General features: G+C 43.9%; 1 protein-coding gene across 9 annotated transcripts in view; it reads left to right on the plus strand.

Moving 5' to 3' along the window:
- The window catches only part of LOC102558169 (heparan-alpha-glucosaminide N-acetyltransferase), a 361,824-nt gene that overhangs the window by 261,595 nt on the left and 75,971 nt on the right, over positions 1–24,258 (plus strand). For all 9 annotated transcript variants that reach the window (XM_059729771.1, XM_059729773.1, XM_059729770.1 and 6 more), the window contains one exon: positions 12,419–12,545. In XM_059729771.1, the coding sequence (XP_059585754.1) occupies positions 12,419–12,545 (127 nt within the window). The remainder of the gene's footprint in view (positions 1–12,418; positions 12,546–24,258) is intronic.

The following is a 24,258-nucleotide window of genomic DNA, read 5'->3' on the forward strand; positions in this document are numbered from 1 at the left end:
AGTGTGGAGTGCTGGCGATAGGGCAGGCTCTACTACCTCACCCCATGCAGCGCAGGCCAGAGGCAAACCTGCACCAGGCACAAGCACCTGACCTGCACGTCATGGGGAAAGTGTGCGTGTGTGGAGTCCCTACTCCCCCCACACTCCCTCACACCCCATACACCCACACCCTGCCCCCACAGCCCCCACTGGCATATACATACACCCTAACATACCCTGTGCCCCCCTACACAGCCACACTCTCTCACAACCCCGCCATGCAATACAAGAATGACACTATATTTTTTATTTACTATGCAATCCCTTCTATATACAATACACAATCATAAGTGATGACAAATAGTTTTTTCAATAAAATTAAAATATAGTAGGTATTTGATATCTAGTGTATGATTTGATTTTTTTTTCTGGTTCTAAGATGGCAATCCCTGCTCCCAAAAGGAGTATTGGGGGGTGGGAGGGACTTCTGTTGGAAAACGTCAGGGGTTAGGGGCAGGACTTGTGATCCCAAAGTGGTGAGCAGGGCAACTATAAAGGGGCAGGGTTACCTATGTAGTCCCTGACAGCCAACCAAAACTTGTTAAGCAGCCCTCCACCTGAAATAATTGCCTGCCCCTGATCTAACCCTAGTTAGGTCAATCTAAGTGGGCAGGTCCTGTCAGACCAACCTGGTTGCCTTCTATGATGAGGTCACAAAATCCTTAGACGCAGGTGTCGTGGTGGACATAGTCTTTCTGGACTTTAGGAAGGCCTTCAACACTGTCTCTCACCCCATTCTCATTAAAAAATTAGATGACTGTGGCGTCAATGCAGGCAGTCAGATGGGTCACAAATTGGCTGGAGGGCTGCACCCCAGACAGTGGTGGTGGACGGGTCATTTTTGACCTGGAGGGATGTGGGCAGTGGGGTCCCCCAGGGGTCAGTCCTTGGGCCCATACTGTTCAACATCTTCATCAGCGACTTGGACAAGGGGGTGAAAAGCACCTTGTTCAAATTCGTGGATGACACTAAGATGTGGGGAGAGGTGGGTACGCTAGAAGGGAGGGACAGGATACAACTAGATCTGGACAGGTTACAGGGGTGGGCAGATGAGAATAGGATGGGATGTCTGCATGTACCCAGTGTGTAAGAAGACTTGCTAAACCATTGCACATTAACCTATTATTCATTTTCATAACTGTGACTGTAGTGGTTTTTAAAGAGCAGTTCTCCTTCAGTTATAAGACTGCAGTAGCCTTTGCTTACCGCTGTCTCCAAAATTCTGAGGGCAAAGGCTACTGAAAACCCCTAGTTCCAGATTCATGAGCTTTCCTCACTAAATTTCACCATTCATGGATATACAGGGGTCCTCATGATCTAAGGCAGAAGGGACAGGAGGACATATCATCTGCACAGAAAAATCACACTGTCACTTCAGAGTGAGGCAGTTTTGAGGGTCTCAAAATACAGGTGTTACCTTTTGAAGTTCTGTATGGTCAATGATATTATGTGTTTGAATTGTCATTGCTGTGGTTTCAGTACTGCAGTTCAACCCATGGATAGCCCTAGGTTATACAACCTTCAAAAGAGCGCTTGCAGAGATCTAGTACTATATACTACATGTAGCTCTAATTTATCCTTTAAAGTAATATTCTCATCTGCAGCAGACTGCCCAAGGCATGGGAGCACAATTTGTGGTAGAGCAGTGTGAAATGATTATATCAGCTTTCATTTCATTAATATTTGTGTGTGAATATTTGTGAATCTGTTGTAAGGCAAGATGTTGCCATTTCATTCAGCATAAACCTGTTTCTTTTTATTTTAAATAGTATCAGACCTTGAGGGTTGGCCTCAAGGAAAAAACTATAATTTTTTTCAGGGAAATTATTTTTATAGTGCGAACATGTTTCTGGCAAAAACATAGTTGTCCTTTCATTAGAGCTGAAGGTGAGAATAAAAAAACCAAACACAAAACTTTGCTCTTTTACAGACTCCTCAAAAAGAGGTTTTTCATGGTTTTTTTTTCCTTTTTTTGTGCTGGTATTGATGTAACTTGAAGCGATCCATCTAGATAATTATGGTTAAGTTATTGTAAGCACAATTTGAAATAAGTACACATAACAGTTGGAGAATGTATGCCTGTGGCTTTTTCTTTTGCCCATTCCTCCCTTTCACCTTTAGTAACTCATACTAATAGTGTAGCAGGGCAGGCCCTGGGGCTGCTGTGGCACCCCCTAGGGGCCATCCTAATCCTTTCCAGACTCCTGGTCCTCTATATCAGTGGCTCTCAACATTTTTTGTACCAGAACCCATTTGTAACCATTGATGGCCAGTCCTGACTTAGTGCCTCAGGGTATATGGAGCATGTGCTTCAAGCTGCCTACAAGAGAAAAGCCACGGTTTCCCACGTTTTTCTTCTTTAAAGGAGAATCAATTTTTAAAGTTTGTTCATGACCTACTTTTGGGTCACGACCCATGGGTTGAGAAATGCTGCTCTAATACCAGTAGTTCTCAACCTTTTTCATACCGGGATCCATTTCCAAAGATTGGCTTGCCCTGACCCATATGCCCCTGGCCCAGCCGGCACCCGGCCCACAGTGCCCCACCCTGCCACAGTCTCGGTACCCAGCCACTTTCCTCCAGTGCGGGCAGGCCTCTGCACCCCCACTTCCCCCAGACATCCCTGCTGCACATGCACACACTGCTCCTCACCTGTTCTCCCCCTCCCCCCCCAACAGTCCCCAAGCCCTGGCCCTTCAACCCCCACTTCCCATACACTTACCTTCATCTGGCTCCTGGGGCTGCTCCCACAACCCTGCCTGGCTGAGTGCTGGCCAGACCACAAGCAGCCGCTTGCAGGCTGGGATGCTGCCAGCCTGCAAGGGGAAACCTGTGCTTTCATGCATTTTTCTAGCACTTGCTTGCGACCCTTTGAAATATTCTTGCAACCCACTTTTGGGTCGCGACCCATTGGGTGCTCTATGTAACCTCCCCTGTTTATCTTGTTGCCTTGATGTCCTTTTCATATTGATTGGGAGGTTGCCTCTGCCGAGTTCTGGAGTGCTCTCACCAGTGCCTGACAAACCTAACTAATTTATCATAGTCTCTGTGTCCTATGCCCGCTAGCTAAAACTACAGGTCTCTGCAGCTCTCTTTCATGCCCTGGCAGATCTATTGGTGCCTGGCTGGTATTGTAAGGCAGTGGTAACCACCTGTGGCCCTATTGTCCTTAATTAAGCCTTAGGGCTCTTGATCATGGCCTCCAGCCTTCCCTATAGCCTCACCAATACCTTGCGGGTGTTACTCTGTCACCGTTTATATTCCTGTGTAGGCTTCAACCCTCTTAGCTTTAACCACCAGGTTATTGTGGCTGGAGACTGGTAGCCTGAGCCCAATTGCTCAGCTCTTTCAGTCTCCACCTCGCATCAGCCACAGCCTGCCTTTGTCACCCTCTTATGGCTCTGTCCCTCTTAGCCTCAGGATGCCTCTCTTGCCACTCTCTGGGCTCTGGCTCTGGCTCTCTCAGCGTCACCTTCTCCTGTCTCATGCTTCTGCCCCTGGCAAGGCTCAAAACCTGACATGCCTCTCAGGAATACCTCTGGTCTCCTTCTCACTCCTATTAGCTACACCCAGTCCTCTGGTATAAAACCGAAACAAAAGTGCAAGCAACCGCTTTAAACTCAAACACTCTAAGCCCCTCTCTGGATCATTAAATCACATTCTCAGCCCTGGGAGGACCTGGCATGCCTTGTAGCACCAATTCCTCGCCAGCATGAGCTGTCAGGAGCTCTTCTTCATGCAGAGTTCAGAACTGCACTGCCTTTCTGCCTCAGGGACCTAGACTTGCATCCCCTGGGCTCCTGCACCCCCCCTCCCCCTTCCAGTCAAGTGTTCTCCTGACTGGCTGCAGGTGTGTCTCCTCAGCCTCCAGAACAGCGTACTGCCACTTCTCTGGAAAAACTGCAGTAGTGCCCTTACCTAACCAGGGCTCTGAAGTTTTGTCCCATTGCTAGGTACCTAGCCATGCAATAGGCACTTGGAAGCGATGGGTCCCTGGCTGCCTACTCCCCTGTAACTAGCCCAGAATCTGCTGTCTTCCTCCACCTGGGGACATACCTGCTGTGGCTTCTCTACTAAAGTAACAGGAGCCCCTTGCTCTCTGTTACAGTCAGGGATTACATTTTTGAACACTAGGATGAACATATTCAGCTCCTTCTGGTAACTTTGTGCACAGGTTGCCACACATTGTTAGATTTACAGATATGATTCACAAGATAAATTCAGAGATTTCAAATAGAAATGTATTGTTGTGGTCTTTGTGTTCTTTGTAACAAAAAAGCCCCTGCTACATGAATTTTCTGTAGTCAAAATAAGAGTGAAAAGTAAGAGCTGGCATTTTCCAAGGGGTGGTCTGTCCACAGGTGCCTTGAGTCTCAAAATGATTGAGAATCACTGCCCTAGACTAGAGCTAGATTCCCATGTCATCTCATGAACATGTAAAGAAATCGCAGTGGCAGATATGTTTTTTCATGTCACTGCTCAAAATAGATGCTTTAAAATGTAGAAACATTCTGGAATGAAATAATTTCCTCAATACTTCATGTACTGCTACCTGCTTTTATTGGAGGCACAAGATGCTATTCATTTGCTTTTGACTGATCTCCTAGTGGGAGATCTTAAAACAAAAGGTACTAAACCAATAATCTGGAAGAGTTCCTTCATTTTACTGCATTGTCTGAGCCACAGGGAGAATTCTAATCCTACTTGCTGTCCTCCAACCAAACCTTCTCCCTGCTGAGTTAAGCAGCTCCATTTTCTGCTGCGTTTTTCTTTGTTCTTAGAGAACAAAGAAACTTATGGAAGTCCCATATATATTATTTTTTTAGTCTTACCTTCAGGTCCATTGCGATGGGAAAGTTAATATCGTTTATGGCTATGAAATTTGAAATTATATCTGAACTTTCCTGAAGTTTAGACCCATCATTTTGTGTCAGGGCCCTCTCTAATTAACTTCAAGGATTCAGTATTCATCAGTGAGGCTGAAAGCAGTGCCAGATGGCAACATTCTCTTAAAAGATTTGGGACTTTTAACTTCCTTGTTAAAAAAACATAAAATAGGTGAAATGCACATACTAAAGCACTACAGCCTTTGATTTAAAGTGATTACAAGGAAATTATATGCCACATAAAAAAAAAATAGAAGAAAAGAAGTGTCCTAGCCACTGCCACTTAGTCTAGATAGCAAAAAAAAAAAATAAAAAAAAATGAATGCAGCAGGTTTCTCCACCTGAGATTGCCCATGACAGAGTGTGATTGTCTAATATCTTGCTATAAGGAGACTAATATGAGGCCATAAATCTCAGAGAACAGCTTTTCAAATAATAAAACACTCTGTCTTCTCACTAATAGATATCAAGTGGGGACACGGAGTTGTTGAAAACAAGCTTTAGCTCTCTCCTCAGCATTGGTGACAATGACTTATTCACATTTCTAGGCCAAATATATTGTCTTAGGGATATATGATAGCTAAATGTGTCATAAAAATGGCTGATTTGTATCCTGCTCTTTAGTCACTTACACATAAAGGTTAACAAAAACCTTCAAAAGTTCCTGTGCTATATATAATTTAACATCCATCACTTAAATAAACCTGTAGCTCAGTTTCTGTTTATATTGCCTGTAGTATTATTAGGCTTTCATACTTACAAGCAAAGATTCCAACTTGGCACTGACTTGGCTGTTTTGTTGATGATGCATGAGGTACCGCTATTTGATTTCCCACCCCCCCCAGGTTCACTTAGTAGTGCTGGCACTAGTGGAAATCCTACTTTTTCAGTGAAGTGCAACAGTGGAATGTGTAAGACACAAAGAGTAGATATAAGCATGAAGATATTATTATATTACTCTTCATTTTTCTGGCCATAGTTAAATTCCAAAGGAGATACAATGGAACAGAAAGATGGCAGGCAAATATGGACATACATATTAAGGATTTTGAGTTGCAAAATGTCAAAGTAGATTAAAGCTACCACACAGCAGAGAAATTTTTAAAAATCACAGGATACAGATATTTTAGCTAAGTCCCAAAGTGTTATTGTAGTATTAATGGTAAATTAAAAATAAGACATTGCTTTAATCAAAAAAAACTGTGTTTACCTAATTAAAAAAGAATAGTCTTCTAGATGCTTGCTGATATATTTTGAGTGATAAATTGAATGTTGTTTTAGTTCTGTTTATATAAAATATGATTTTAGTTTAGCCACTATCCCCTATACACATTGAAATGACTGTCTTGGGAGATCCTTAGCTATCTGATAGTATATAGCAAGGACAAAATAAAAGGAGACCTGTGTTCTGGTCTGAACCATGCTACTGACTTATAGTTAGTTCTCAGGCAAGGCACTTCACCTTTTTGTGCTTCTATTTCCTTATCTGTATGATGGATTTGATGATATCCTGCCCTCTTTGTGAAGTTCTTTGAAATGAATAGATGAAAAGTGCTGCTACTAGAAATAAAGAGGCTATTTTTAGCTTCCCCAACCTCTCCATCTCTGGATGGACAACCCCTTCCTGAACATGCTGTTCCTAGTCTACAATCGCATGACTTAAAAGAAGCCATGTGATTGTACATAGGGCACAGTGAACTTTTGTACACGTGCCCAAGAACCAGAGCCTATGGTGTCTTTATTACAGGTAGTCTTTATTACAGGCAGTCATAGAATCATAGAAAATTAGGGCTGCAAGGGACTTCGGGAGGTCATCTAGTCCAAACCCCTGTTCAAAGCAGGACCATCCCTAACTAGATCATTCCAGTCAGAGCTTTGTCAAGGCGGGTCTTAAAAACGTCCAAAGATAAAGATTCCACCACCTCTCTAGGTTACCCGTTCCAGTGCTTCACCACCCTCCTAGTGAGAGAGGTTTTCCTAATATTCAACCTGAACTTCCCTTGCTGCAACTTGAGACCGTTGCTCCTTGTTCTGTCATCTGCCACCACTGAGAACAGTCCAGCTCCATCCTCTTTGGAACCACCCTTCAGATAGTTAAAAGATGCTACAAAATCCCCTCTCCACCCCCTCAGTCTTCTCTTTTGTGGACTAAATAAGCCCAGTTCCCTCAGCCTCTCCTCAGAAGTGCCCCAATCCCCTAAACATTTTTGGTGCTCTCTGCTGGATTCTCTGCAACTTGTCCACATCCTTTCTGGAATGGGGGGGCCCAAAGCTAGATAGTAGCAGGGGCCCAAACTGTCATTGTGCAGTATCACCAACAGTATCCTGACAGCAACCGCACTGACCAGTGTCCACACCAACACCAACTGAACGAGCTTAGCATAATTGGTGCTAATACATCCCTGACTGCACCAAATGTCAGAGGTGTTTGACACTGGTGACTGATTAGAGTCTAACACCCCTATTAGTGGGCACTGAAATAAAAAATTTATTAAATACTTTGGCCTTCTCTGTATCACCTGTAACTAGATTGGCTTCTGTATTCTGTCAGAGGTCTACTATTTCTTTGGTATTCCTCTTACTCTTGACCTACTTTTTATAGAACCCCTTTTTATTTCCTTTTCTGAGCCTTGCCAGCTCCAATCTCAAATCGTGTCTTGGCCAATCTAAATTGTCTCCCTGGATGCCTGTGCAATACTCATAGTTTTCTCTAGTAATATGACCAAGTCTTCCAAATTTATAGAAGATGAAAAAAGGGATTCTGTACATAACTTGTCATCTTCCCTCCTAGCACAGTTGCATTACATAGAAGAATTAACACATGACTTCAGTCATTCTATTCAGTCTTCATAGACTGTTCAGCAACCACTTGCCTATTTCTGTGGTACACTGGGAGTCTATATCTGGGGCTCTACTGCAATGCAAATAATAAATAATGATAGCTGGAACTTAAGGACAGAAAATAGTTATTTAAAATCATTATATGTGTATCTATTTTCTACTCCAGCTCCTTGCAAATGACCCATTGGTGTTTTTCTGATAATGTCTTAGAGGAGTTTTTACCTTGTTCTTCGTTGTGTTTATGAATGTGGGAATAGAGAAACTATAAAGCACTTCCTTTTCCTCCTCTTGGTAGATTTTTTATGAGTCTGTGGATTGAGAGCTGGATTTCATTTCTCTTTTTTTGTGGGAATTTACTTATGAAGTGAAGATGTTATCGAGTGGGAAGGTAGTGTATTTGAACTGATGACAAGTGCAAATTAAATAATCCATTTTGTTTTTTGATGAGAGAAAACACTTGCCTTGCTTTTCAAATAAGAAAAAATAAGATGCAGCCAAACTTCTCATACCTAAAACCCCATGACTTCATAATTCTGCTATCATCAACCCACTGTAAGTCTGGATTAATATAAAGAGGAAGTGTGGTCAGAATTGGGTCTACTGACAGAGATGAGGCTACACCTTAGTGGCCAGAATACTAGAAAAGATCCATTGAGTTATCCCAAATTGCCAGTGTTTTGCTGGTCTTGCTTCATATGCAATTTTCTCATTACTATAGACTTGAATTAAATGTATGCACATCTATTAAAATAACATGGTAGGGGGGTAACAATACAAACAGATCATCAGTGGAAAAATACTATGATCCCAAAATAATTCAATAAATGGGATTTTTCCCACTAGAAATTCCATCTCTCAGGAACAATCCCCTTTCTCAAGCCTCAACCGTTGTACCTATCTTGAAAAAAGAATCTTTGTAAGCATGTCCTGAAGATCACCAATTCTTGACCCCTTCAGAACAAGCATGAAATTTGTTTCATTGGTAATTTATATAGGCAGCTGGTGTAGCAGGTCAGCACAAAGGAAAAGCACCGTTACCCTGAGCTTGGAATGACACAAGAGTTGTCTGCGTGGGGTTGCTCAGGAAAGTTAAGATCAATTAGCTAAAGGGCTATAGTCAGTGTGACTAAGTTTAAAGTTCTCACTCAGGAGTAAAATTACTTTAATTTAAAGAATTCTATCGAAAGGAGATTCATGTGTCTTATACTTTAAAATGTGTGCAGCATCAACACACCTTTGGCTGATGTTTCTTAACCTTAAAAGAAGGAGAACAGCAGAATAAAGATCCTGGATTTTAAAAAAGTAAACTTCAGCAAACTTAGGGAATAATGGGCAGGATCTCTTGGAAGGCAAAAGCAGATCAAGAGAAGGGATTCATCCACTCTGTTTGGCCGTGGTGAGACCTCACCTGAAGTACTGTGTCCAGTTTTGGGCCCCGCACTTCAAGGAAGAGATGGACAGATTGGAAAGAGCCCAGAAAAGACTGACAAAAAGAGTTAGAGGTCTGGAAAACGACTTATGAGGACAGGCTTAAATAATTAGATTTATTTAGTCTGGAGCAGAGAAAAGTGAGGGGGGATTTAATAACAATCTTCAAATACCTGAAGGGCAGTAATAAAGAGCATTGAGATGGTCTTTTCTCTGCACCTGTAGGGTAAAAGTAATGGTATCAAGCTGCAGCAGAAATTTAGGTAAAACTTTCTGACTATGAGGTTGGTTCAGCCTAAGGGAACAGGCTATCTATATAAATTGTGGACTCTACATCCCTGGACATTTTTAAGAACGTGTTGAACAAACAGCTAGGGATGGCTTGGTCAGGGATGGTCCTGCCTTGAGCAGTGTGCTGGACTAGATGACCTCACAAAGTACCTTCCAGTTCAAGATTCCTCTGATCCTACAATCTCTACAAATGTGTATAGAGAAGTCATAGGCTTGTCTCAACTGAAGTTGCTCTTTAAAACTCGAAGGTATTGGGTACCTTGCTGCTCAGATGGCATACAGACATTCCATAACCATTAAACCCATCATGAGACCTACTGGAGTTGGATCCGCACCCCCCCCCACCTCCCCCGTACTATTACTACACCATTTACCTTTGTCGTAAGTGTTCATGGCAAAGTGTTCTGTTTTGTCAACACAACACCAACCAACCATCTACCCACTCACCAGGCCACATCACTGCCACTACCAATAGCCCCAGTTGCCAGTGATGAGCTGGGGCAGCACCTGTTCCTCCTACCCTATAGAAATGTATATTTCTGATATGATATATATATAGTTAAAAGTAAATCATATACACATTTACATTGCTTTCTAACATGGCGGGAGGGATTGCCACAGGGTTGCCTACTGGAGACAGGACACAGCATAGGGAGGTGCAAGAGGCAGGGTTTTTGGGTGACTGTGGTTTGGCAGGGGTGGGGGGGTAGCATGCGGCTCCTGACGAGGGGGAAGAAACTCTGGAAGCATGGAATTAGTAATAGGGGTATTACTTACATGCGCCTCCTGCTGCAATTCATTAGGAAAGAACACTGGGGGTAGACTGGTATTTGGCTCCCCCTAATGGAATTTATGGGGAATTGCACATGAGTCTTAATTTGTTCAAAAGCCTGATGTGTGCAAACACAATGCGCCAAAATAAACAAGTTTAAAATTTTTAATGCTCGTTAAGTTAATGAGGATTAAACACTATGGTGTATACTAGTGCCCTTAGTCTTCAGGGCTTGCTTAAAAAGGAAATTGGATTCAGATAAAGGTTAAGACCTTTGGGTGCTTGCCACTTTAAGGGCTGAGGAATGCAGATGGCAGATGCGTGATTAGGGCAGCCATTTTAGGACCCAGCTTATATAGGGGGAGGCAGCAGTTTGCTGCCAGGGGCTGTGAGAGAAACATCAGCTGGCTGATCTATGGCTCGGGAACATCCTGGGGGTAGGAGCAGGAACTATGGGGATGGCATGGAGGCTCCTTGGTCATGACCTAAAACTGCACCCTGTCAGGATAGGGAGCCCTGGTGGGACTGCCTGTGGTGGGGCAGACTCAATTAAATGCCAGGACTACTAACCTACCTGGTGAAAGGCGGGTAGGGGTGCCTTAACCCCAGCCTGGTGGGTAATTGTGAGAGCTGTGGGAGTAGTGGAGCCGGGTATGCTCATTTGCAGGTGCCTGGGCCCACCAGGGTTGTGAGATCCTGGAGGCCCCAGAGGGGGTAGCTGGTGAACAGGATGTGAGGCCCCGCACAGAGTAGGGCTGAACTGGGAGTAGGCCTGAAGACCAGCGGAAGGGCCAGCCCCATGAGTAGCTAGTTGTAAATATGATGAGGAGACCCCAGGGTGGGGCGTGGTGTAGAGATGCCTTGTGAGGAGCTTGGGGCAAATGCAGCCCAGCACTGTTCCAAGGCTACGCCACGTAGAGTAGGGGAACTTGCAGGAACCAAAGTTGCTGTGTGGTGGTACTAGGGAGAGAATAGCTAAGCCCTCAAATCCATGAGGGGTTGCTCAAGAGGAGCTAGGGCAGTGGAGTGTGGCCCATGATGGGTGGTATGCAAGAGGCCCCTGTGAGAGCGGGCGGAGTGAGTGTGAGAGTGAATAGAGCCCAATTATGGACTGAGTTTGCCCCAGCCTCAGGCTGGGGGAAGTAATCATAATCTGGTTGCTATCTGTGAGGCTTGGGCCACAGTGTAGGAGCAGTGTAGGGGAGGTTTGGAGCCATGGATAGCACCCCCTGGCATCGGGGCAAAGAATGGACAGCCTCCCACTTAATAAATCAAGTTAACAAGCAACTTATGGCAGGTGAGATGGGGCAAACTGCCCTAGGCAGGTGGGCTGGTAGCTTTGGGATCTGGTCACGAAGTTGCTCCCTGTCACATTAAGGAAAAACAAACTATTCCTGATTGATTCCCTGTGTGGATAGTCTTACTGTGAAACAAGCAAGCTTCATTTCAAATTAGCATAATATATTTCTGAAGTGAATTAAGCTATTTTGGGATAAGGTGATCTTACTCTGTAAATAAGGGTTTACACTTTGTGAATCAGTCAGGAATACCTGTTCTGGAATAACTTTCTAGATAAGGTCTTCGCTTACCTTCAATTTTTCAGTGACTGACAGTTTCTGAAAATACTGCATCAAAACAATTCAGTAGTGAAATATTTTTGGTATGTATAATGTACTGGAAAATTTAAGATGTAGTTTAACCAAAAGCACTTTTATTGAATGCAGTTGTAGAAAATGTATTGCCAAATAGAAAAGACTTTGTATGCTAATCATGATCGTAGTTTCTGTTGTTTGTCTGATGTAAGAAAAAAAAACCAAATGAGTTGAGATGTGTTTTGTTGATATGGCAGCAGATGGTACGTCTCAATTAGAGAGAGTATTATCTGTTTGGCTTTATTATAATACAGTTTTAAATTGAATACAGTTCCAGTGAAAAATCAGATTCAACAGAACTGATTCTGGTATCCACAGGATTCTTTTGTTCTCTCACCATAAGACTGCACAAAGCACAAGTACTAGTTACCTACAGAAAATACTAACCACAAATTTAAAATGAACCAATACATTTTAATAAAACTTTTCTGCTGTAATTGTAGTGAAGTCTTGCTAAGAAATCAGTCCTTAGCTGTCACTTAGGCTGAATTTTATATTTGTATCTACAGGGGTTACCTTGGTCCTGGAGGGATAGGAGATGATGGAAAATACCCTAACTGCACAGGCGGAGCAGCAGGTTACATTGATAAGTGGTTGCTTGGAGAAGATCATATCTATCACTACCCTACCTGTAAGGTAATTCATTATCACAGGGACTACCTAACTGAACCCCTTGCAATATGTGAATTGTTTTGCCTGTGGCTTTAAAAAGATTGCATTGCTGGTTTTACAATCCAGAATTTTTTTCTCTTCCCACTACATTAGTCAAAACAAACAATGTTTTTAATCACTAGTGTAACATTACCTTACTGTTTCTTTGCTTCATGAATACAAAAAATGACACAAAGAGTCTTAAGAATGAGAAATGAGGAAATGTTGTTATTTGGATAACCTTAACTCTAACTATGTTTTTCTTATAATTTCACGTACTGGTCTGCCTTGAATTCATTAAAACATCAATATACATTAATATTTATTAATGCTATCCAATATTTAATGATTTTACTATTACATTTAGTGATATAGTGATGTTGATTAAAAAAAAAAGCTTATCAAATACTTAACAAATAATGTTGGTATACCACTCTGTGGCTGGTAGGTGTTGTAGGGTCTTGGCGCCTTCTTTGTGGGTAGATTCATAGATATAGGGTCATAAGGGACCTTGCAGATCTTCTAGTCCGAACCCCTGCCCTGGGCAGGGGGGAAAACTGGGCTCAAATGACCCCAACTAGGTAATCATCAAGCCTCCTCTTAAAGACCCCAAAGGTAGGAGCCAGCACTACTTCCCTTGGAAGTACCTTGCCCCCCAGTGACGTCAGGGTGAGACCCAGTCTCAGTGCCGCCTAAATAGTCTCGACGCTGCTCCTTCACTCCTGCCATGTCTTTGATGTTGTTACTGAGGAGGCAGTTCCCTGTTGGCGACTGAGGGGGTTCTCATCCTTGGGATGTCTTCATGGGGCTCCAAACCTCCCCTTTACCCCACCCTTACCACGTCTTCAGTCTGGGTAGACACTGCTCCACGGAGGTCTCCCACGTTGCTCGCCTTGGAAAGGACGGGCCTTCCTCGCCGTCAATCTTCGGGGGTCCACCCCTCATCTCTGAGTTGGCTTCCCCTCTTTGGGAGAACTAAACTTGCCCCATCTGGGGCTAATGGTAACTTAAACTGAACATCTGGCTTGTGCTGGTGGGGCTTCCAAGATTCCCTCTCTCGGGGCCCTTGATCCTCTGGCGATACTCATCCATTCCCTTTCCTCCTAGTAGACATGGATACAGGCAAACGTCCTGTGCCCATCCTCTACCCGTTCCCCTGGTGTCTTCTCCTTGGGGCCTGGCTGACCTGTGGTCCAGTCACCCTGGTCAGTGTCCCTTCCTTTCTCCTTCTGGAGGCTTGTGATCCCCCGTGCTCTGCCTGCTGTGGGGTTGTCTGTGGGTGCCTGCAAGTTGGAGGAGGCACCCCCAGCTACAGTGCCCAAGCCCCTGGTTGGAGCCTTGTGGCTCCCTGGCAGCATCCCATGTAGAGGTTGCTTCTCCATGGGGCTCCCTTGTTCCTGCTGGTCCCCAAGACCACCACCTTCCTCCATGGTCGGGGTTCTCTGGTGGGTGCCTGGCTCCTTGCTGAGGCAGCTGGAGTTGCAGCCTGCCGGCTCCACAGCTGGCATCTCGCAGCCAGCATTCCGCTCTCAGCTTCTCAGGCTCCCTCCAGCTGTTTCCCACTCTGCCTTTTGAGCAGCTCACGCTGCTCGGAAGCCATGCCCCCAGCCTTCACCAATACGCAGGCTCAGGCAGCCTGCACTTGTGTTCCTCCGGCTGCTGCTCGTCCCAGCTTCTAAGGTAGTTGCCAAGGCGCGTTGGTTAGGGGTCCGGGCATATTTGGTGGGGCTTCTGCCTCTCCTCTTACACACACCCATTACTGATTTTTCTCTCAGATATAGGTTTCCCTCACTTTATGCAGGTTCTGTATGTACGAATTCTCTTATGTGATGACCCTTTTAATACCAAAAATTCATTAGGTGCAAGGTAAATTCACTCTTATGTGATTGGTGTGGTGGAAGCCCGCAGTCGGCTACTTTGTGCGGTGCATTGTGGGAGTAATGTGCACCATAATATAGTTTCCTTTGTGGATTTGTGCTCCTCGCTTGTTTGTGACACGTGTTTCTGTAGTTGCCGTCCCCATTATGATAGTGCCCTGTGCTTGTGTGTACTGTCTGCTGTTGGGGAGTATCAACATTGTCTTGTAAAAGTGATAGAAATGGGTCAGGGGGTCAGTATTGGAATGTATCCCTATTTGTCACATTGTAAAGTGGGTTCCCTTTATGGGAATTCGAGATATGCAGTTTTCCAGGAATGCATGTACAGCATAAAGTGAAGGAAACCTCACACTTGTTTGTAAATGAGTCCAATATTCAGTTTTCTTTTCATTTGCTTGCTTGCTCAGTCTTTTCATAGATTTCATAGACATTAGGGCTGGAAGGGACCTCGGAAGATCATCGAGTCCAGCCCCCCGCCCAAAGGGCAGGAAGTCAGCTGGGGTCATAGGATCCCAGCAAGATAAGCATCCAGTTTCATCTTGAAGGTGTTCAATGAAGGCGCTTGAACAACGTCCGGTGGCAGGCTGTTCCAGACCTTGGGGGCTCGGACAGTAAAGAAATTCTTCCTTATGTCCAGCCTGAAATGGTCTTGTAGTAGTTTGTGACCATTCGACCTCGTCATCCCTTGGGGCGCTCTGGTGAACAAACGTTCCCCCAGATACTGGTGGTCACCCCTGATAAACTTGTAGGTGGCCATCAGATCACCCCTGAGCCTGTGCTTTTCCAGGCTAAAGAGCCCCAGGGCTCTCAGCCTGTCATCGTAGGGTCTGCTTCCCTGACCCCTGATCATGCGCGTGGCTCTTCTCTGGACTCTCTCAAGCTTCTCCACATCCTTTTTGAATTGTGGAGCCCAAAACTGGACGCAGTACTCCAGCTGCGGCCTCACTAAGGCCGAGTACAGGGGGAGAATGACGTCCCAGGATTTGCTTGAGAAGCATCTATGGTTGCAAGCCAGCGTTTTGGTCGCTTTACTAGCCGCAGCATCGCATTGCAGGCTCATGTTCATCTTGTGGTCAATGATGACCCCCAAGTCTCTTTCTTCCATAGTGGTAGCCAACATAGCACTGCCGAGCCTATAAGGATGCTGCAGGTTTTTTTTCCCCAAGGTGGAGAACCTTGCATTTATCAGCGTTGAACACCATCAGATTCTTGTCCGCCCACTTGCTGAGCCTGTCCAGGTCAGCCTGGATCATCCGCCTGTCTTCTGGTGTGGATGCTTTGCCCCAAAGTTTGGTGTCATCTGCGAACTTGGCCAGTCCGCTTCTGATTCCAGTGTCCGCATCATTAATGAAGATGTTGAACAGTATGGGTCCAAGGACAGAGCCCTGGGGGACCCCACTGGTCACAGGACACCACGATGAGTGACTTCCATCAATTACTACCCTCTGGGTCCGACCCCGGAGCCAATTTTCCAGCCAGTGGATTGTGGAGGACCCAAGGTGACAACTGGCCAGTTTCTCCAAGAGACGATCATGGGACACCAGATTGAAGGCTTTTTTGAAGTCAAGATATATGACATCAATCTCATCTCCCTTGTCCAGGTGATAGGTCACCTGGTCATAGAAGGAAATGAGATTGGTCAAGCAAGACCTACCCGCAACAAACCCGTGCTGGCTATCCCTTAAGATGTTGGCGTCGGCCAGTCCGTTAAGGATGGCCTCCTTAATAAACTTTTCTAAGATCTTCCCTGGGATAGAAGTCAGGCTGATGGGCCTATAGTTAGCCGGATCCACTTTCCTCCCTTTCTTGAAGATAGGCACCACATTGGCCTTCTTCCAGTCTTCGGGCACTACACCAGAGCGCCAAGAGTTTTCAAAGATCCGCGCTAGAGGCTGGGCTGTGATGCTTGCCAGCTCCTTGAGTACCCTGGGGTGAAGATTGTCAGGGCCGGCTGACTTGAAGGTATCCAGCTTCTCAAGATGTTCCTTCACGAAGTCAGCATTAATGGAGGGCAGGGGATCATCCTCTTCTGGACTTCCCGGCCCTGTAGTGGGCATGGGCATCCCATGGGGCTGATGAAAGACCGACCCAAAGTACCTATTTAATAGGTTGGCTTTTTCCTGGGCGTCAGTTGTCAGTTGCCCCATCTGGTTCAGCAGGGGACCAACGTTGCCCCTGCTTTTCCTCTGGCTCCCCACATATCTGAAAAAGGACTTTTTATTGTCCTTGATGCTCAAAGCTAGCTGGAGTTCAGTTGCAGCCTTGGCTTTCCTGGCCAGCTCCCTACAGGACCGGACCAGTGCAGAGTAATCCTCCTTGGAGGTGACTCCCATCCTTTGTAGGCCTTTCTTTTTAGCCTCAGGAGGTCTGCTAGGTCCCTGGAGAGCCAGGGGGGCTGCTGTGCCCTCTTGCTGCCTTTCCTCCGAGATGGAATAGACTTAGTTTGTGCATTGAGGATCGCTCCCTTGAGGAGCAACCACTCTTCTTGAACTCCCCTCTCCCTGTGGACACAGTCTCTTGTGTGAGTGTAAGTAAAGAAACTATTTAGAGACAGCAAAATCAAACACATTCATTTTTCATTTAATTCTTAAATAGTTACAGCATGATCTGCATGCTTTTGATACTTGGTTGGATGTATGTATATCTGAGATTTCAAAATGAGTCAAATGAAGATAATTCAAATAGTCCTTTTAAGCTTGTGAGTACTAGGTTTTTTCTTTTCTTTTCTTTTCTATCTTGAAGTTTTACTGGAAGCTGAAGCATCTGAGAATGCTGAGGTTTTCCTCAGACAATAAGTAACTTGAAACAGGGAACCCCTTAAGCTGTCAACTGTGTGCAGACATCATAGATGTTATTGCTAGTGTTAGAAATGTGAAATTCCTATAATTTAAAAAAACTGTGAAGGCTGGGGTTTCTTTAATAAACTGAACTTGTTTGTTTAAAAATTATTGAGAGCTTCATTCAAGCCATTCTGATACCAGAAGTCAAGCGGTTCTCCCCAAAAGAGCTTTCAATTGGTAGTCTTTCAGTCCATCCTGGGTTTCCGTCTACAGTGGTCCTACATTTTTACTGGAATATCTACACCATGGATCTTTGTATGCGTTTTAAGAAAGCTGTTGGAGCAACAAGCTGTAAATCTGTACTTTGGCAAGATGACAGTGGAAGAAAAAGAGAGGAAGCTATTTGTGTTATTTAGTTAGTCTACAATGGTGCATATTTACCCTGCCTTCTGAAGTCAGTCAGAAGGAAGGGTAGATATGCACCTTTATAGACTAACTAAATAAGATCTTAGAGAGAGAGCACAAAATTTCACTTCATCAAATGCTATGAAAGGACAGCATACAGTATGAAGTAGAGTAAGTGATTAGAATACAGTGATGGAAAAGCAGGATGGAAAGGAATGAGGGAGGGGGGAGTGCTGTGAGCATCATGTAAGCAAAGAAGCCATACAAACAAAGGAGTCAGAAAAGCTAATCCAGGTAATGGGATAAGAATCCATACTCCCTGTTTTAACCATACTTAACACAATCCAGTCTGTGGTTGATTTCTTGTTCTGCAATATCCCGTTCAAACTGGTTTTTAATGATTTTTTGCCTGAAAAAAAAACAATTTTTAGGTCATCAATGGAGTGTCCAGGGGGGCTGAGGTGTTCTGCCACAGGTTTTTATGTCTTTCTGCAGCTGATGTCAATTTATGTGTCTTAAGTGTTCAAGTTGGTGTCTGTAGGTGACAACCAAAAATATTCTGTTATCCTTGTCCTGGGTTTGGTATTATAGCATGTTGGAGTGAGGTCTGAGTGTGTCCTTTTGATTTGAATGACTATAGTTTTAATATTGTACTGTAATTTTAGGAATCCCTGCTCCAGTTCTTTAAGGTGTTCTTCCTTGACAGTGGAATCGGAGCAGATGATATAATATGGTTGTAATATAGCTTGGTTGTAGATGATAGATGTAGTAGTGTGCTTAAGGTGAAAGCTGATAACATGAAGGTAGCTGTAGCACTTGGTTGGCTTCCAATAAAGCATGTTGGCAATGTGGCAAACCTTCATTGCACTAAAATCAGTCTGCTGTTTAGAGTATTCCAGAGCTGGTTTGATGGAGGGTGGAAGTTGTTAAGGTCTTGGTGAAACCTCTCTAGAGTTTACTTCCTGTGTGTCCATATTATGAAGATGTCATCCATGTATCTGAAGTATACTAGGGTGATGAGAAGCTAGGTATGGAGGAAAGGATCTTCAAGGTCTCATATAAATATGTCAGCATACTGTGGAGCAGTATGTGAGCCCATGGCAGTGCCTTTTTTTGTACGCATAGGGAGTCCCCAAAACTGAAATAGTTGTATGTGAGGACACAATGAGAGAGTGTAATGGAAACAAAGGACAAAATAACTGCTGATGACATATGGTTGAGAGAACCTATCTTTTTGGAGTCAAATAATTTGGGAACTGAGACAAAATATTCTTTGGTTGTTGGCAGCTCCTGCTAAAAGCTCAGAAATACCTTAGTAACTTTCCATCTTTCAAAGCTTTGTATGTGGAAAAGGAGCTGTTCTGGCAAATATCTGTGCCTTCATGATTCTCCCTTTGCAGAGTCGGTTTTTCTCAGAGAAGAGGCAAGAGGGTTTTGGGGGCAATTTTTTGGTCTCCCAGCTGGAAACGATCATTGACATCCTTTCTCTGGCTTCTCAGTACCACATTCTAGAGAAATGAAGGATGCTGAGGTGGACACTACAAGAAAATGAAACATAGAAACAGCTGACGTAACCTCTTTGTCAATGGAGCCGAAGTCTTTGTGGTTACACCAAAGATGAGCTGGTCTAGCTTCATATAATCTCAAATGAGCAAAAGTGGTTTTCTTAATCATTTTCCATCCTAATTTGTAGAACAGTATTTTTTTTTTACCATTGTAAATATTTAATTGTAACATTGCACTCAATATTTCAAACTTCCTGCTGCTATTGAGAGTACATTTTTGCTAGGTGTATTTAGAACAGACACTTCCATTTTTTTTGCAAGGTTGTTTCCATTCTTTAGCATCTCTCTTCAGCTTTTTCTTCTGTAGCTTTGTGTTTTAGCTCTGAGAAATATTTCATGGAATGATTAAAAACAAATAGACAATTATTGATCTCTGCCAGGTGTTGGGAATGCAGCATGGCTTTCCCAAGTCCCTCCAAATCTGGAACTGGAAAAGTTAAACTGACCTCCTAGTTATTGGGAATGGCTGAAGGACATGAGGAAATTGCAGTGCAAAGATTTTAAATATTTACAAGATACATTATACTTACAGTTGTTTACATTAATTAAACTAGAAAGCATTTAAGAAAGACACAGGTGTTTATTGTGTTGGTTCAGCTGCCTAAAATCTCTCTTAAAACACATTTCCAAGAGACAGACTGAGAAAATTCAAGAAATAAACTAACAGGTGTTTGCCAATTATGAGAAACTCTTCATTGGGAAAACAGACTTTATTTTTGTAATAGGATTCAAGGAACTGGAATACAGAGTCTTTACTACTGGGTGAAACTTAATTCCATTGAGACTAAAAGTTGTTTTCTGATGGTTCTCTGGTAGCCTGCATGAAGTAAGCTGGCAGACAAACTATGCAAGATGCACACCATACAATCTTCTGTGTTACTTGTCCTTAATGAAAACAACTGTTGACACATGCAGCAGAGATGCTAAGTTTTAATTGTGCTGTAAAGAAATACTCCTCAACACGAACTGGTTTTTCCAGGGTAGGCTTGAGGTATGCTGGTAGGCTGGTGTGAGGAACACAGTCTGTGGGGGAGAAAATAAAGACTTCAGACTTCAAGGTAGCTAAATTATGTGTTGAAGTCAACTTTATTTCTTAACCCAGTAGTCTGCTTTTAGACAACAAGGCCCTCATGCCATCATAAACGGGAGCCTTGACATTGATTTCAGAACAAATGTAGAATCATACCTCACCATTATCTAAGGATAGGAGAGAAATGAGAAGTGTAAAGATAGCAACTGGCATTCAGGAAAAAACTATTTTATCTAGCGGTATGTCAGCTGGATCATTGGGGGGGGGGGGTTTACTTTATTTTTGAATGGGTGTGCTAAAAATAATTGCCTTTGCAGAGGCTTGGCACTCACTTTCCCATCTTGCTTCATGCTAGACTCTGTATTTCTTCTGCAAACCTAACATTACTTGCAATGGTTAAGTTGCAGAGTTAAAATGCAAACAGTTAGATTTCAGTAGCAATGTTAATCTGACTCTATTATACCTCTACCTTAAATTCATAACCAGGAATGTATAAACCTAATTATTTAACAGAAAGGATTGGGAACCACTAAATGCAACCTATCTGACTTAATGGTGATTTTGAAACCTTGATTCTTGCATTTTTGAGTAATTTATTTTAGCAAATGCAACACTATGTTGATATGTTCTTAACTTGAATTTTCCTTAAATTTTACATGAAACTGCCTGTGCTATAATATTAGGATTTAAATGGTCCTAATTAATCTTGATAATATTTCATTTTGATGATGGACATTCATATTTTGGCTCCTAGTTGTGGTCTTGTTCATCCTCATCATTTAGATACTACTACTGTCCTGTTCTTTGCTCCTTTCAGTGTTTCACACTACTTCGCATCATGAATAATAATGGTAAGTTAGGAGCAGGTATTCCGTTCAAATATCTTGGACCACTGGAGAAACATTAACTTCTTTAATTCAACAGTCAGTCAGCAATACTGAAGTCCTCAACCTCAGGAAAGCTGACTTTGACAAGCTCAGGAGGCTCGTTGTTGAGGTCCTAAGGGACCATGACTTGACGGAAAGAGGAGTCCAAGAGGAGTGGTTGCTCCTCAAGGGAGCGATCCTGATGTCACATGAGATGGCCATCCCATTTCGGAAGAAGGGTAGCAAAAGGGTGCAGCAGCCTCCTTAGCTCAGCAGGGAACTTGAGGACCTCCTATGCCTCAAAAGAGAGTCTTGTAAAGGATGGAAGACCGGAATTACCACCAAAGAGGAATTGTCAGCATTGGTCTGTACCTGCAGGGAGCAGATCAGGAAAGCCAAGGCTGCAACCGAGCTCCATCTGGCTTCACATATCAAGGATAACAAAGAGTCCTTTTTCAGATATGTATGAGTCAGAAAAAAATCAAGGATAACATTGGACCCCTGCTGAACCAAATGGGGCAGCTCATAACTGACACCCAGGAAAAGGCCAACCTGCTTAATGGGTACTTTGCATTGGTCTGTCATCAGTCCAGTGGGACTGCCCTGTCTAGCAAGATGTGGGATGGCCAGGGTGAGGGTGTATTTATGCCCAGCCTCGGTGTTGATCTAGTAAAGGATCACCTTGAAAGGCTGGACACCTTCAAGTCAGATTGTCCTGACAGATTACACTCTAGGGTACTCAAGGAGCTGGCAGGTGTCATAGCCCAAACGCTGGCAAAAATATTCAAAAATTTGTGGTGCTCAGCTGAAGTACCTGAAGACTGGAAGAAGGCCAATGTGGTACCCATCTTCAAGAAAGAGCAGAAAGTAGATCCCGGGAATTACAGGCCAATCAGCTTGACCTTAATCCCTGGTAAAATTCTTGAGAAAATTATCAAGGAGACCCTTCTGGATAAGCTCACTGAGGGCAACATCCTGAGGGATAGCCATCACATGTTTGTCACGGGTAGGTCTTGCCTGACCAATCTCATCTCCTTCTATGACCAGGTCACGTGTCACCTTGCCAAGGGAGAAGAGATTGATGTCATATACCTGGACTTTAAAAAAACCTTTGATCTGGTGCCCCATGACCTTCTCATGGAAAAATTGGCCAACTGTGGCCTCGGCTACACCAGTCTGTTGGCTGGGAAATTGGCTCCGTGGTCAGACGCAGAGAGTAGTGGTCGATGGCAGCGAGTCATTATGGCGCTCCGTGACCAGTGGCGTCCCCCAAGGCTCTGTCCTTGGACCAGTTCTCTTTAACATCTTTATCAATGATGTGGACATTGGTGTCAGAAGCACGCTGGCTAAGTTCACCGATGACACTAAACTTTGGGGCATTGTGTCCACACCTCAGGACAGGCTAGTGATCCAGGCTGACTTGGATAAGCTTAGTAAGTGGGTAGACACAAACCTGATGATGTTCAATACCGATAAATGCAAGGTACTCCACCTTGGGTGGGAAAAAAACCCCTGCAGCATACTTATAGGCTTGGCAGTGCTATGCTTGCTAGCACCACTGCTGAAAGAGACTTGGGGGTCGTGATTGATGACAAGATGAACATGAGCCACCAATGCAATATCGCTGCTGGTAAAGCAAACAAAACCCTGGATTGCATCTATAGATGCTTCTCAAGTAAATCTCAGGGTGTCATCCTCCAGCTGTACTCGGCCTTGGTGAGGCTGCAGCTGGAGTACTGCATCCAATTCTGGGCTCCGCAATTCAAGAAGGATGTCAAGAAGCTTGAGAGAGTCTAGAGGAGAGCCATGTGCATGATCAGAGGGCAAGAGAAAAGGCCTTATAAAGAGAGGCTGAGAGCCATGGGACTCTTTAGTCTGGAAAAGCACAGGCTCAGGGGGGACACAAGGGATATTCATCAGGATCTGGGAGAACGTCTGTTCACCAGAGCGCCCCGAGGAAAAATAAGAACCAATGGTCATAAAATCCTCCAAGACCGTTTTAGGCTGGACATAAGAAAAAATGTCTTTACTGTCCAAGCCCCCAGGACCTGGAAAAGATGCCTTCCACATGTGGTGCAGGCACCTACCCTGGACTCATTCAAGAAACACTTGGATGTTTATCTTGCTGGGGTCCTTTGACCCTTGCTGACTTCCTGCCCCTGGGGCAGGGGGCTGGACTTGATGACCTTCGAGGTCCCTTCCAGCCCTAATGTCTCTGAAATCTATGAACTGTCAGCATAAGTATGGTAACTTGTTTATGATCCAAGAGCAATTTTAAGTCAATTCAAAGACTCCTCCTGAGTTTACTAGGTGTTGGAACAGGTCCATATTAGTACTGCAGCCTCTCCTCTGGTATGAAAAATAGTAGCTAGTAGCTTTTGACAGTGTACTACTGCATTACATAACATTTTGAAACTGTCAGTAAGAATTATGTTGTATAAATGATTTGCTACTTCTCTAGCAGCTGACTGAGTTTCCACAGATAAGCCACTACCGTGGACAGCAAGCCATTGACTAAGTGTCAAAAAAATGTTTTTGAACAATTTACTGAGAAAACTAGGTTCAAGTTCAGGCATGTATTTGATAAGTTAGAATTTCAGGGGCAAAAGCCGCCTCTGTTCTTGTTGTCTTGTGGGGTCAGGCCAACTCTCAGGATCTCAAAATTGCTCTGTTAGACGGGAGGGTGTGACACAATTGCACTTACACACACACACACACACACACACACACACACACACACATCAATTAGGCACACGTGCGCGCATGCACACACACGGCACATACACCCCCACCACCAACTCAAGCACACACACATCCAGAATTACCAGCCACATGCACACCTATCACCAATTCAAGCACATACACACTATACACACTGAAAATTAGACAAAAATCAGTTGTCAGTACCCACACACTCGATACACATACACGGATCACTAATTCATATATCGCGCACACAATGATATATATATTCCAGTTCACACACACACCACCTACCTACACATACATATAGGTGAGTTCCTAACTTGGGTGGTATGGTGTATATGTGTGTGCTAGGGGTACTTGGAGTACCTAGGGTGCCTGGTGACTATGGGAGGGGGAATCAAGGGTCAAAGATTTCCAGAAGAAGGGAGATGGATGAGGGTTAAGATGAGAAGGGGAAAAATAAGAGAGT

Source organism: Alligator mississippiensis, chromosome 6 (genome assembly GCF_030867095.1).
Source record: "Alligator mississippiensis isolate rAllMis1 chromosome 6, rAllMis1, whole genome shotgun sequence".
Lineage (NCBI taxonomy): Eukaryota > Metazoa > Chordata > Crocodylia > Alligatoridae > Alligator > Alligator mississippiensis.